Source organism: Struthio camelus, chromosome 14, assembly GCF_040807025.1.
Source record: "Struthio camelus isolate bStrCam1 chromosome 14, bStrCam1.hap1, whole genome shotgun sequence".
NCBI classification, from domain to species: domain Eukaryota; kingdom Metazoa; phylum Chordata; class Aves; order Struthioniformes; family Struthionidae; genus Struthio; species Struthio camelus.
This window is the reverse complement of record NC_090955.1, coordinates 15,737,855-15,753,359: the sequence shown is the minus strand read 5'-3', so window position 1 is coordinate 15,753,359 and position 15,505 is coordinate 15,737,855. Positions and strand designations below refer to the sequence as shown.

The following is a 15,505-nucleotide window of genomic DNA, read 5'->3' as shown; positions in this document are numbered from 1 at the left end:
GCTAGTTTTTGACTATAATGCTTCTAACTATTTCACAGCAAACTAAAAAAGGAGTGTATTCTGCCTCTAGCACTGCTCATTACAAATTTCAACTGTAAGAAGATTAAAGTCTCATCCAGAAACGCCTAAATTCTGCTAAAGCCAAGTCATTTCAGTCATCTGTCGTTACGTGTTGTATCAAGATTTTTTTGGCGCTCGTTACTCAGTGGCTGGTGCGTATCTCAATGCAAACCAAACAAACTAACCCAAAGTCAAATTAGTCCTTAGAGCTCTGATTGTTTAAAAACACACAAAAAAAACCCCTCATACTTATGAAGTGCAATGATATTCCTAACACATAGAGCTGTTGGAACACTAATGCTCAGTTCTACTAGGATAACAAAAATTAAAAAAAATAAAGAAATAAAAGACACACACACACACACACACAGGCAAACCACCCTCAAGAAATTAACAAGAGTTTTAGTTTTTTAAATATGAATGAATTAACAGCAAGTACCTCATGTGGTAAAGATGTCTGTGAAGAAACACTTTTTGGACACTACTCCCATGACCATAACCAACTCAAACTCCGTTTTTCCTAGTTCATACCAACAGGTTATACCATTACAGACAGAGACCTCAGTAGAACATAAGCTAGATTAAAACGAGCCTGTACACAACACTCTCAGCAGTAAGTGAACTTACTTGAGCTCATTACACCTCTAGGTTCTGGAAATAAAAACAGTGCATGTAGCATGCGGGCACGTCCAGTTTGGTGCTCTAGCACATTAAAAAAAAAAAAAAAAAAAAAAAACACAGTTAGGAATGAGAAGCCCCCTGCATTTCAAAAGGCAATCTAGTACTCAAAAACCTAAAACCCTGAAAAAAGAAAAAAACCCAAAACAAAAAAGATGAGTGTGCATACCATAAGGTGATGTCATTTGCCAAGGAGAAAGAAGAAAAAGAAATCCTCTGTCCAGAAGTGGTTTAACAAGAACCTGTGTTTATAAGTAAAATAAATAAATAAAAAAAATAAAATACAGTCTCAAACAATCAAAGATCAAGACAGTTGCTCACTAGCAGTATTCTTATTCTCCCTAGGCTGAATTCCATCACTGGCAAAGTAGTGCAATGATACAACACTCTAGAATATGCCAGCTAAGGAATCCTGGCAAGATCCTGGATATTCTTTCAGTATGACTTAATTACTAATTAGCAAAATTATTCTGAAAAAGGAATAGTCAAATCTGTTCCACTCACAAGTTTCTCTTTCTCTAGCTTTTGAAGTAAACCCTCCAAGTGACTACCAGAATGAGACTTTTCCACAACTTCATAAAGGCTACAATGCATTCCGTTCTTCAACACTGATACAATGAGAGGGAGAAAAAGAAAAAACAAACACACACAACTGAAATTCAGAAATTCTTAAAACTTTTCTAAATTAAAAAATATAAAGCTAGAACTCTTTACCTTCTTTTGCTCCTAGGTAAGTTTCTTTATAGAACAATGCTGGTGAAATTTTTTTCTTCAGCTGATCAATGCTCACAACTTTCTCAATATCAAGCTTCTCAGGACTGGAGACAAAGGTTGAGGGGGAGGAAGGAGGGGGGGGGGGAAAAACAAAACAAAACAAAACACTCTTTTTTCCATAGTCCTACCCTCATTGATCAAGTAAGAATCATCAAATGTACACTCTTAAAAATCAATTCCTTGGGCTATCCTGTGAGCCAGGGGTGTTTATACCTGCAAGGATGCATGTAATTTAAAAGAGAGAAAGAAAAATTGAAAAATTGAGCAAACAAACAAAAAACAGAGACCGGGGTTGACAAAGGGTTGCGCGCACAAACTAAAGCAATTTTTGGACACTCCTAAATGACTTGAGTCTAGCCTGAAACTTAAAAAAAGCAAACACACACCCTAGTCAATGTACATGCCAGCCTTTCAACTAAATACGTTATCTCCAAAATTCACCAGTCTCGAATAAAGAGAGTTTTAAAATGTTATCCTTTAAACAGTAATACTCACAGCTTGCACGGAAGGAGAGGACGTGCTGCTGACTTCAAAGAAACATGGCACAAAAGTTTCCCTTTATTCCAAAGCTGTCCCCTCCATAATGTATAGTTAGTTTTATCTAAATTAAGATGGAGACAGAAAGAAAGACTAAGTGAACTACTTGTTAGGAGAGACTGGAAGGAAACGGTAAAAAATAGGCTGCCCAATCTTCAAAAGCAGTTTTGAGGAAATAACACAGTTTTGTAGATAACAGCATGTTAAATATTAAGTTAAAAGGTAACAGAAAGAATTTTTGCTATTCTATCTTCCTTTACACTGCTCTGAACAAAGTAAAGGAGGCTGGTAAGTGACCTGTACCTGTCTATATAAACATGTCCCTATGGCCAACGCTTGTGGAATGACATCCTCTTTCCTCCCCTCTACTGTCAACTACTTTCATACATGTGAGTATTTTGTTTGAATGAGGGTCAAAAGAAAAGGTGAACAAAAGATCATATCATTTGAAGTGCCTCTGAACAACAGAATCAGGAACAGAAGGTAACTTCTTACTATGCTATAAGTAGAAGAGGAAGAAAAAAAAAAAAAACCACACAACTTCTGATATCGTTCAGTTGTTCCCTGCTAACAGAAGATAAACCTCAAGGGGTCCGTTAGGTGCTTTGACATCAAGAAGACATCCCTGTAATGAGTACGGTACAGTATAAAATTTAGATAGACTTAACTAAGCAATGATCCCGGTTAAATGCAAATGAAACTACATGGGAAAGGGTGTCTAATATATTCCTTGCCTATATTATAAAAATCATACAATTCAATTTATTCTTACCTGTACTTCTATCTGTGTTGAAGCTGTTTGATCTAACAAAAAGAAAAAACAAACAGAATGACTAACTTGAGACAGAACCTTCTGTCTATGAACTATTACATTAAGGGTGCTTTATCAGTCTACCAAAACAGACACACCAATAACATGCTAACCTCAAGCTACCACTGGTGCAGCAACTTGCCTGATTTCAGGTATCTTGTACAGTTGTTTTCAGCACTACATAGAGTAGTGGAGTCCTCTTATTTCGATGTCCTCATATCAGTATAGATACCATTACATCCCTAATTAGCTGCTTATTTAGATACTCTCTTACTCAGCCAGTATGAAAATACCAGCAAAGAGTCCAGTGACAAAGTACTTGAAACATTTTTTAGACCACGAACCAAGATACTCCTGTGAACATTTTTATGTCTGAAAATTTCCTCTATTGAGCAAAAAAACAGCTAGATGAGAAGAGCAGCAGAAATACTTCCTGCAAGAGGGGCCAGCTGCACCTCTTGCTTTGAGCTACAAATACTTATTACACCAGGCCCTCGTGACATATCTGTGCATTTCAGAGCTGTTCATCCAAATCAATTCTAAGTCATTATCTAGAGTTATTAATTCTTCTTCATCATTCTGATGAATGCCCTCTTTCCAAAATTCACTTCCCAGCTTACCTTGATGGGGGCAAGAATTTCGGTACTTGCACTATTTCGTCTTTGTAAGTAAATGAAACAACAGCATAAGGACAAACATGTCTCGGTCTTCGTCTTATCTCGTCAAAACCATATTCATAAAAATAGTACTAAAAAAAGATGTGAATATAATGTTAAATTAGAAATCTGGTAACACTGCAAATATTCTAAAAGTCCATGACCCCCCTTCCCTGAAAGGCGTGCTCTTTGTTCCACAGGACTAGCTTACAAAATCTACCTCATAAATTAACTATTTGAGTAAACAAAGTGAAACAGATTAATATTTTGAAACACATTATGCCAAATATTAACTGAAAGATATAAAAAGGACATACAATCAAAAAAAGGTTTTGGTCATGGAGGCAACTGAATAACGTTGTGAGTTTTGGATTCCATCCCTTCTTCAGTCGCTAAGCTCTTGTGTGAAAGAAAAACGTTAACTAAGGCAAGCGCTGCGACAAGAAATTAAAAACCCACGCATTAATTTCCTAGACATCTGCTTTGGCACCAGCTCTGATTTATAGAAGTCAATGGAAACTGTTTTATTAAACAGAATGCTCTATAATAAGTAGTCTGAAATCTATGGAGCTAATGGACTAATCTGACTGCAACAGCAGAAGGTACAGACAAGCACTGAACAGTGACGGAACAAGTAAAGGAATGGACAGATTCAGAATTCTATTTTCTTCTCCCTCACCATTTCCAAAGCTGAGAATTCAGGGAGGAAAAAACAAACAAACAAACAAACAAACAAGAATACTATTCTTTCCTAGCCGATGTTTTCCCTTTCAGAAGTCTCATTTAATGCCCACTAGCTAGTTCTACTTCTGCACTTCAAACTTCATATACTAGCCTTCTCCCCAGCCAAATCTATATTCCAGTCCCATGTACATTGTCTACCCGTTTCCTATTCCCACCTGCTCCCTAATCTGAAGGGGATCTCCGTCAGGTCCAAAAGGGAGTAGGTATATACAAGGGAAATAGGAGAGGCTGTCATCTTGTTCTGTAATTTCTAATACAGGCTATTGTGGGCAATAGCCGTGGGCTATTGCTCAACATACACCAGCCCAGAGCTTTACAGGACACATTCAGCGTTGGTTAAATCTTTAGGGAATTAAGCAGTTCAGAACATCTGTTTTTAAAGTTCTTATATAAGTTAATGCATGCTCAGCTTTCCTCTACCTGAGTAAGTTCATACGCTCGATAAGCCAACAAGGAGGTTACTTTATTTGCATTTTTTGAAACATGACATTCATGCTTTGGGGTTGGATCTAATGCACTCTTTACTGTTGATTCCATTGCTTTCACACCCATGTGGTCATATATGCTTTTCATTTTTCCCTGTAATAAAACACAAGAAGTGTAAATGTCAGCTTCTGCCTGAAGACTGGCAAACTGCTTCAAGTGCAAGAGAAAGTAAGAGCAAGCAAAAGAAAACGAGTCATAAAAAGTCATTTATGAAAGTACATTCTCTTCATACTTGCAAAGAAAAGGTGTAGTTTTTGCTCTTTTTAAAAATCTACTGTTCTTCACTTAAACTCAAGGTCAACATAGGATTTTAAACCTGCTCGGTTTTTGGATTCTCTATAAGCAGATACGTGGATGAATGGAGGTAATAAGTAAGGTTAAAAACACCTTTATTATATCAATAAGCTATACAGTCTTTCAAGAATAAGTGAGATAAATTTACCTTTATTATTTTAAAAATAATCACATCTCCAGTTGCTCCAGCTTCTAGTGGATTAGCTTGCAATAAATCAGCATACCTGGAGATATATACGCCTGAGAGGAGTATAGAAACAAGACGTTATGCTGAAAGTTCAAATGTTGTTTCAAAAGTGCAAGAAGCACTACAAGGGACTAACGCTCTGTTTCTTCCAGTCAATGAAGATAAAAAGTTTTTTTAGTAATACGATCAAGGAAAGGTATAAGGGCACGTTCACAACTCACCATTTAAAGACATCAGAAAAAATGTTTACTTGCACCAACCCTAATTTTTATGTCCATGTGAAATATCACAGCATAATATGGACACTCTAACTCTGTTTGCAAGGAACACAGCCGCACTGCTAAAAGTTTTGTGACCAAGTGAACAGGCCCTACCCAACAGTTACACATACACTGTTCTCAATTCTTTTAACAGCTGATGCTCCTCTGTACAACATAAGTGCTACAAAATGGACAGAAATTTTATACAACTGCACCACGTTATCTGCCAAGCTACAATGAACAATGTCAATGCATACAACCAGAAGATAGTTACCCATGGAAGGGCTGCCAAGAATTGTTATTTTGGAGTGGCCCACCTGCAGCCCCTTTTCACATATGCTTTGGACCTGCAGAGAAGACATATTACTTTTCAAGCACATCTATCTGGAAAGCCAGAATATGAACACAACAGTAAGAAATATTATTACAGAATTCTAATTGAACTTAAAAAAAAATAAAATCACCTAGAGCTAAGTCTAGTCTAAACTGCCATATAAACTGTTAAACTGTGCGAGTCACAAACACCCAACATAAAGCAGTTACGCAGTCTTAACCGTATCTAGCACCAAACTTTCCTAGACCTCCAGCATACTTTATGAGCGTTATTTGTTTTTAAATAAACAAAATGGAAGTGAACCTGCTGAAATCCTGTCTCTGCAATGACAGAGAAAGCACAGAACCCCCCTTTCCATCACTTTCCATTTTTTCAATTAAAGAACACACCCAAAAGATATGATACCTTTCCTAATATTAAGGAAGGTTTTGTAAGACAAACGCATACCGGGGCATGCAAATCCACTAAAAATGGCCCTCCATACCATCTTGTCTATACACTAAGTTGCATTTCTTGCCTAATATATAGCTCTCCCGGGCATACACAAGAAAGCAGGAAGTGAACTACGGTTATTTTCATGCTAAAAGTAGCTTTAAGTAGTTCTCTTTAAGGTATCCTCTTCTTGACTCCTCTCAAAAAAAAAAAAAAACAACCAACCAAACAAAAAAACACTTTCATCTATAAATCGGACCCTAAAGCAGAGAGGACAATTTTGCAGAGATGTGTAAAGGGGATACCTTAAAATTATAAAGAATAAAGGTTTTAAACTGTGACATGGTAGCATTCTTCCTTCTCATCTTTCTACATGTATCGGTGCTGAATTTTGAAGATATAACTTTAAGATTAATAATAAACGTATCAATAAAAACATGTGGCTTGAGAAAACACCTCTGTAATTAAAATTTCAAAAAGCATTTTATATGGAATTTTGTTTTCTTACCTGAGGTCGATCAACCATCAGAAATGCATAGGTTTCAGAAAGCTCTTTTTCTAGGCGACCATCAAATTTCAGCTCTCTGCGTTTTTCTGTGAACTATTATCAGAGTAAGTTCTTAGGCAAACAGATTACTGCTATCTCATTTAAGTCTCAGTATCACTGTTTGAAGGCCCCATCTAATGGGCAGAACCAGGTACAGAAAGATATACAACAGGTAACTTGAATGACATAATTGTATATTAAAATTCAATTTTCAAGATTTTATACACAGGAGAAATATCACTGGTCTAATCTGCCAAGGTATTTTCTTCAGAAAGATATACTTTCCATGCCAAGTTGTGCAGTGATGTTTAAATGTTATCTTTGTAGCATGCCTATCAAGAAGAAGCATCAGCTCAATGCCTTCCATGTCACCTTTCAACCTCATTCTGGAAACAAGCCTTATTCTCTTTTTAAGAGAGATCATCATCTCTTACACAGTGCACGTAGTTGTGCAGTTGCATCTCACTGCTACAGAGGTGGTCTTCATCAGCTACAATATAACCATGAGCTATAACCATGCATCGTTAAAGGTATAGCCCCGGGGGGACGGGGACGCCTCAGTTCTTATATCAAAAATTTCAGCAAACCAATCATACATTCTGTAACCCCATCCTTGAAATTTTGTGGTATTGGGGCTGAAAACTGATGAAATAAGCTGTTCTACAGGTATGAAAGTCAAGGCTGGATTTGTTTAAAAGATACCAGATATGTACAGCAGAAGTGCTTCTGCTTTAAAGCTAACCATACTGCTCGACTTACTGGTTTTCAAGGAACTAGCTTATTTAGGTAGTGCTTCTTGGAAAACGACAAAATTAAAGCGGCAGTAGCTCAGTGTCACACAAAACACTTCACAGGATGCATTAGGCCTTTCGAACATGACACCATAACCTCTTCTACATGTCGTTAAATATAGAACGTAAACATTAAGAAGAGACAAAAAGCTCAATTTTTGAAAACAAAAAAAAGCACAGTCAACAGGTCCCTAATAAACGTTTTCTTTTAATCTTTCTTGTTCTGAATATCTGTCTATTAAGACAGATATAAGACAGTAATAAGGCAGTAATAAGACTTGCCTGAAAAAAAAAAAAGAACTTACATGTTCTTGGATGTGGTTTTACAACTAAATATCAAGCATATAACTAGAAAAATACTCTGGGTAGAGTCAGAAAAAGAAATAAAAATGATCTGACTTATACCTTATTCATAAAGGGTCATAAATATACTCACTTCTTTTTCCAACAGCTCACTATGAACTAGGCTGGCTCTCTTGTAATTAAAATTGGCCACTGAACTTGGTTCCAGGTAGGATGAATGCAGAATTTTCACAATCTCTTCAAATTCTCGAGAGCCCATAGCTACCGGCTGAAAGAGTGCTATAAAAGGAGAAGACGACAGACAATAAGCACCAATGCACAACTGAAAAATTTCCAGACAAGTTTTCTAGTTCATCCACAGTTCATGCATAAAGACAAATGGTTCCTGAGTCATTCTAGGAGCCTTGTGCTGTATTAACCATTTTGTGGAATTCAGGCTAGGAAGCTGAAGTTAAAGCAGCATTAAAAAACAAAAAAAAACGTTTTATTTCTTTTCAATGTTACTTCTGAACAGCTAGCCCTTTCAAGTTTACAGGAGAAGTACTCAATAACTGTGAATTTACCCTTTGAAGGCAACTCATATGTGTTATAAATCACTTTAATTAAATTTTAATAACTTTAATTAAAATAATTAGCTCTTTAAATTAAAAACGAGGAACAAATTGTTCCATTAAAAACCTCAACAACAGTTTTGTAGCTTAGCCTCTCTTTAGAGCCATTAAGAGCTTTTGTTTGTTTGCTTATGGTAATTAGGCTAAACATGGACAAGTTCAATACCATCTTAAAACAAGAAGTCCAATAAGCTCTTTTTATTATAAAACACACTGCCTACATTTCAGCTTTATGATCTTACCCGTTACGATAACTGTTTTAAAAGGAAGGCCCTTTATCTGTTATTACATAGATCTACCTTTGGGGCAAATTTCTGCCTAAGTTGGCACAGCGCTGTTCTCTCTTCCCCATATTTCATTTGTATTTGGGTACTAAGAGGGACAAAACGACTAGAAAGACAAATCAGAGAGTGGGCCAGCAAACAATCGGAGCACATTTTGAGGGTAATGCCTAGAGAAATAACACTCCTGAGGGAACCAAAAGTTAGCATGAAACTTGTTTTTTTCCCCAGAGCAACTTCTAAAATGCTCAGGAAAAGATCAGTACCTTTCTGGCGTTTAGAATCTTCAGACAGTAAATATTCCCACCAGATACTTCGGGGTCTGCTTCTGCTCTTTTTGAAGGAAGGCCTATGGCCCTCTACAAAAATAAACCCAAACTACCCCCACCCAAAACCTCAAGAAGTTGTAACAGTTAAGACTGAACTACAACAGTACTAGCCTCACATAGAAGACAATTTACTGTCATTCCAATAGTCAATTAAATTGAATTACATCTTCACAATGCATCTCCAATTTCATTAAACAAGATTTAACCAATTTAGATTGCAATCTATTCCTCATTTTAGCAGGAAATATTAACTGAATTAGCCTCAATATAAAACAAAATGTTCTAAATAAAAACTGAACGTATTTATGCATATCTAGTAAGAGATGCATTTATGCACGTACTTTATGATATAATACCAGTTCTGTTAATCAAAATAAAACAGCAATTCCAACACCAGCAACACTGAACAAGCAATTTTAAAAGAGTGGAAGGTTACAAAAGCGATTAAGATCTATATAGCTTCCCTTTCAGTAGCAATACCTTCATTCTTGGAAAGGCTGACAACAACTTGGGAGTAAAAGATAATTGGAAGTGAAAAAAATTCTAAATCTAGCACTATTAAAATTGAATGCACTTGTATCAAAGAGAGAAACATTTCCAGTAAAACACAAAAGAGGCCCAATATTGAAATATGCACACTGGAAAAGCATCTCCTGTTCCATCCAGTCCCATCCCTTTCTCCAAACATCTAGTCAGATCTTTCTGACAAGGAGTTATTAAACCCTAGCGCTGTAATGGCAGTTTCCCTTACTGCCACGTCCTCTTCTGACTGAAAGGATTAGTTAAGCCAGAAGTTTACCAATGCCAGCTGTTTGTCCAAATTCCTTGTTTCCTTAAAGGAGATGACTGTGCCCCCTCCTTTCCTTCCTTCCTCCTAAAAATACATAATCCATCTATTCTAGCCTATTCCCTATGGTGGAGTCCAGGTAGGTCGAAAACTCTACAGGACTAACTAGAAAGACTGACCGCAAAACCATAGATAATGTCTTGCCTACTTCCTAGACTCTCTTCTAGGAAGAGGCATGTTATTACATGGCCTGAGATCATGTCATCCATTCAAATATTGTCAACTACATTCCCATCGCTGTTCAAGTATTTCTTGCTTTGTGTAAAGTTCTGAAGAGCGAGCAGAGATAGACATACCAGAACACAGCGAGGCTCCCTGTTCTTCCACTGCGAAGAACCTATATAAACTACTATACAATAATTAGCTCCACCTAATGGAAGGGCTCCACCTAATCCTTTCAATTACGGAACGCAGTAAACGAGAGCTCTGAAAGCCAACAGGGGTAATAAAATAACTAAATTTCTGACAATGACAGATGGGATTTTTCTTGCGTTCATTCCTCAGTTTCTTAGCAGAGGCCTGCAAATGAGTTTTACTGCTTTTGTTACTTATTATTCAAGAATATACTTTCTTCTGCTTCACTGCATTTATACATTATCTAATGTAAGTTTACTAGAGACACTAGTGAAGCTAAAAGAAGAGCTGCTGCTATCTTTGCATAAGACAGATCAAAGCCAAAGCATTCTAAAGGACCTGGGCACAGGGGACATGTATAATATTAAAAAAACAAAACAAAACTGATTCCATCTGATTTATCAAAGCAGTCCAAGAACAAGACCTCACATACACCTTTTGTTAAGAAAATACCTGACAACCCAAAAACGTTACAGTAAGTTTCCCCTCTGATTTGTGCTGTCCATTGAATACAAAGTGAAGAATGGGAATTGCACAGATAAACTAATCCATGCAGGTAGCCAGATTAAGCGATTGGCCTGATGGTCAGATGTTGTCCACTGGCATACACACACACGCAAAAGGGAGGAACATGAATGAAATCTGTTGAAAGTATAATCCCTACGGTCTGAGCAGCAATTATGAACACCAAATTGTATTTCCAAAACCTACTGACTGACACCTTTTCATATATAGTAGAGGCAGACAAGCTACCCTTGGTTTGAGAACGAGACAGCACCCACCAACCCAGATGAAACACCTCAACGAAGAAAAACAGTAACAACACTGTTGATGGACTTAAATAAAAGACATCCTCATTAGTAGAAAAAACTTCAAATGCATTTCCTGTTCAAGGGCAGGCTGCTAATTTTAAGTCTATTGCATTGTATTTCTTAGTTGCTAGAGGACGGATGGAGAGAGGAAAATCTGTTGACAACTGGACAGAGTTATAATGGAATAACAAAAATTAAGCCACTTGAAGAGGTCTGAATTTCAAATAATCCACCATATACAGCAGTCAAAGATAATTAGCTGAAGTTTTTCCTCCTCCAAGCAAGACTCCTCTAACGCACTAATCACATACTTCACGATAGGATCAAATCCACTTTCCCAGTTCTCCCAGAATTTTAGGCACTGCAGACTTCCCGGCTTTTAAGGGCCTATCAGTATTAAATATATTTAACATTACTTTAACACCCTCTTTAACGTTACTGAAACATTACCTACAGCCGTAAATATCAAGGCAGTACTTCCCAACTTGTCTAAGCACTGACAGAAAAGCTAAAGGACAGCTATTTTCAAAAAGGTCCCAGTCACTATGTAAGGGTTTGTACTTCACTTACAGAAGGATATAGAAAAAAATGAAAATCTGTAAACCAGGTGATCTATAGCAGTCATAAAATCCTATGTTCATATCCAGTGATGATGTCATCAGGGTTATTCTAGTCTCAAATCACTTCAAAGACTGGGAGCGTGTGCATATACATTTTTTTAGGCTCACTACCTACACACTTGGCATCGGCCTCCTGCTCCTTTACCAGCCTGTGTAAACATATATTTATGCAATAATCAATTTGTAGGATCCTTACAACACATAGAAGTAAATGATTATGGTTTTCGACAGCTTGTTCAGCAGAAGAAAAAAAAAATTTGTTTCATTTCGACCCACTTTTTTTTTTTTTCCTCTTTTTTTAAGTGAAACCAGGTTTAGCTAACCTAGTCTAGGGACCACCATTAGACTGCATGTTTGGACACAGGTAACTCCCTAGAGGTTGTAACGTTTCTAATTCAGGGTTGCTTGATGCTTCAACTTGAGAATACCAAACCTGGAGTTAGCAAGGTATTTTGTTTCTTCTCAGCTGGCTAGTTCTTCTGTTTCTAAGCCAGAATGTGAAGAAGAGGGAAGACAGTGACATTCTCTTTCAGGAATCCTGGACTGACCTTTAAGTGAATATAAGCAAATTGTTTCTTCCGTTTTATTGTAAGTCAGCAGAATGTCAGTGTTCTTCAAAAACAAGCACTTCTGCTACACAAAGTCTGAGAAATACAACTTCCTTGAAGTCTTCATTTTTTAAGACCAAGATCAAGAATCTGCAGTGTTTAGGAAGCATAGTGCTGTAGTTATTTATATGACTTATTCAGCCTAGGATGTTTTTACGCTCACAAGTTTTAAATAGTTACCCAGTTCAAAGACTGCTTCACCAAATCCTCGGGCAGAAAGAGTAACTAGTGGATAGGCAACCTTATCAAAAATACAGAAGACAAATGAGAAGCAAAGAGATAAAGCACAATAAATTACCAAATTAGTAGTAGAAAAGAGACGCTCTAGACCTCCAAGCAAGTACTGCTGAGACTTTCGTGGACAAAAGCAAGACCTTTTTTCACTTAGCCTAAGAAACAGCACTTGCTAATTCAGGAAACTACAGAAACAAGTGTCCAACCTTAACAAGCAATCCCGTAAGTCAATAGGGGCTATTTGAGCACGTTTTTCAAATTGCTTTTTGGTATGAAGATCACGTTCCTGAAGAGTTATTTTCCCCTCATCCTGTTAAAAAAAAAAAAAAAAGCCATATTTGAAGTGCCAAGCCGATCTGGCACCTGAGAAGATGTGATGATCAAACTAGAAGAGGCTATGACCACTAGCTATAGCACCACCATAAAAGCAACCCAAGAGACTATGGTCTGCCCTGCTCCTAAACTGCATGTATCAAGAAAATAAGAACTTTCAAGAGTTTGCTTTTCAGTAGGAAAACAAATGCCTATACACACAAAAAGAAAAACCTCGGGGCAACCTTCTTTACAAAGAGGTTTCCAGAAATGTTCCACTAGCAAAAAAACAGGAAGTGAAAATAAAGATTCTTCCTGACAACCAACCAGAGTTAGTTTTTTAAAAGTATGTTTCTTCAAAAGGTGCATTTCTCCACTTTCTATGGACTTTCAGTCCCTCATTTATCTCCAACTCTAGCTGGAGACTAACTCCAGAAAGGCTGAATAAACAGCTAAATCCCCGTGTTTTCTGGGATTTTTCCTCCTCATTTCTGTTTTGCAGATTTCATTCTTAATTTCTTCACAGTCAAAACTTGTTCCCGAGACACATTCTGGTACTTTAAAAAAAAAAAAAGGGGGGGGGGAGAAAAAAAAAGAAAGAAAGAAAGAAAGAAAGAAAAAACCATTGATAACCAAGTAATTTCCTCTTGAGCATTTTTTATAGTTTGTAAATGACAGAACAGTCTTCCACAATCAAGACAGCAAGTACCTCTTGAGATGGTATGTCAAGGAGTAAAATGGAGGTTTGAAAAACAAAACATTAATTCCAGAAGAACAGAGGATGCTTCCATGTGCATTGCTTCATGCCGAAATTTAGAACCTGGCCAAGCAACCTCTTTTGACAGGGGCAGATATGGTAAAACTTCTTATTTAACAAGATGTATTTGAAAATTGGTGCTAAATCTGACTGTATGCCACTAAAGTGTAAGACTAGCAACGTACTGCTAATAGACTGGTTTTTAGATTAGTTCCAGAATTAATTATATCATTTCTCAAACACCAATTCCAATAGCACTTTAGTTCTCCTCAAAGATCATGATGGCAGTTTTTACCCTAGCCCGCTTTTGCTAGTCTAGCCTATAACGAGCTCTCTCTCAGTGCTTTGTACTACGGTATCGCACGGTAACACCAATAGAGAAAGTGTTAGCTGTTACAAGCCTACAAACACTGATGACAAAAATGGAGAAAGATTCGTTCTGAGAATTTTGGAAAGTTTAAGCGACAAGTACGATTCAAGAGAAGTGTCTAAGAAGCTTTCTGTAAATCGAAAAGAGAAAGAATGGGTCAAATAACCTTGACATCTGCAAGAGGCTTTAGAAGTAGGGTAAGAACAGTTCCCCCTTCTACCCTAGAAGAAATAGATGTCTAATGCCTCAACTATACACATTCTGAAACTTTTTACACGCTGTACAAGATGGTTCTGCATAAGCAAATGATGAACTAGATAGATGATCTAAAATGGTACTTCACAGATTTTCATTCGCATTGGAACCAAGTGCTAGACAGGAACTTCTAATGTCTGCAGTTAAGCACTAAGCATTTCTGAGTTATACTTAAAGGAATTCAGAAGTAATCACATTTGGCTTAGAGATACGGAAGCGCAAGAGACACCATGTTTTATCCAGATATTTTTCATCAGATGAATTGCAAGAGGCTATAATTTTTTTTTCCTCCAAATCAACCTAGCGCTTTTCACAATGAACTTCTGCCAAATTGCTATCCTCCCTTGGGGCATGGGGGAGGGGAAGAGGGGAAGAAAAGGAGAAAAGGAAAAATTACTGCCAAAGGTGGAAGGAGGGAAGGAGAAAGGCTGGATAATGAAATAAACCTACCTTCATCTCTTCCTTACAGAGGAAAACACTTCAAGAAGTTACATTTTATACTCTTCTCTGAAGAACTAGAAGCCTATGCAAGCAGATTTTTTTGGTGATGATTAGACACCAAGTTACTGACCCCAAGTTGCAAAACGTCAAGAACTGAGGTAAGTTTCAGGGAGGGGGCAAGACATGACTTCAAGGCCACTTAACAAAATAAAAGATAAGCAGAAGCCAATGGTGTCTCACAGAAAGCAAGAGATACCACAAGCTTTTAGAGGAAGAGTGACTTGAAAAGCAACATATACACCCCAAGATGCTTGTAAGAGGAACGCTTCCAACACGAGGCACGTGGGATGCTCGTTTCTTCCCTGCAAGTGATGAACTTTCACTAGGTAAGAAATAACTGTCTTCTGCATATCCCTGAAGCGAAACTCTACTTAATGTTTGCCAGTCTACCCTAAACAGGAATACACCCCCCCCCCCCTACAGAGGGGGACGGCGGAAGAGAAAAGCGAATCATCTTCTCAGCGTGTCCGCATGTGCGTCCCAGAGAACCATCTTCTCCATATCCGACTGCGTCTCCAGAAGCGGAGCAAGGATCAACACTCTCAAGCCCACCCTGGTCGCATCCAGCTTTTCCGTCTTTTTAAAGCAACGGTCTGAAATTCAAGCCAAGTTCTCGGGGTTTTTTTTTTTTTCCTCCTTGTGTAAAAATAGTAATAATAAAAAAACACAAAAAGGAAAGGGTGGGGAGAGGAAAGAATGTAAAAGCCTCTCTGACGCTAA

General features: G+C 37.5%; 1 protein-coding gene across 20 annotated transcripts in view; it reads right to left on the bottom strand.

Moving 5' to 3' along the window:
• The window catches only part of TASOR (transcription activation suppressor), a 45,170-nt gene that overhangs the window by 26,961 nt on the left and 2,704 nt on the right, over positions 1–15,505 (bottom strand). For all 20 annotated transcript variants that reach the window (XR_011134560.1, XR_011134563.1, XR_011134559.1 and 17 more), the window contains exons 2-13: positions 8,028–8,173; positions 6,762–6,854; positions 5,762–5,834; positions 5,189–5,280; positions 4,681–4,839; positions 3,481–3,608; positions 2,822–2,853; positions 2,008–2,113; positions 1,453–1,556; positions 1,243–1,346; positions 908–980; positions 688–762 (exon numbers count right to left, since the gene is read on the bottom strand). Coding sequence is in view for 14 of the 20 variants with exons in the window: in XM_009688211.2 (XP_009686506.2) it covers positions 688–762; positions 908–980; positions 1,243–1,346; positions 1,453–1,556; positions 2,008–2,113; positions 2,822–2,853; positions 3,481–3,608; positions 4,681–4,839; positions 5,189–5,280; positions 5,762–5,834; positions 6,762–6,854; positions 8,028–8,173 (1,185 nt within the window). In the remaining 6 variants the exon portion in view is untranslated. The remainder of the gene's footprint in view (positions 1–687; positions 763–907; positions 981–1,242; positions 1,347–1,452; positions 1,557–2,007; positions 2,114–2,821; positions 2,854–3,480; positions 3,609–4,680; positions 4,840–5,188; positions 5,281–5,761; positions 5,835–6,761; positions 6,855–8,027; positions 8,174–15,505) is intronic.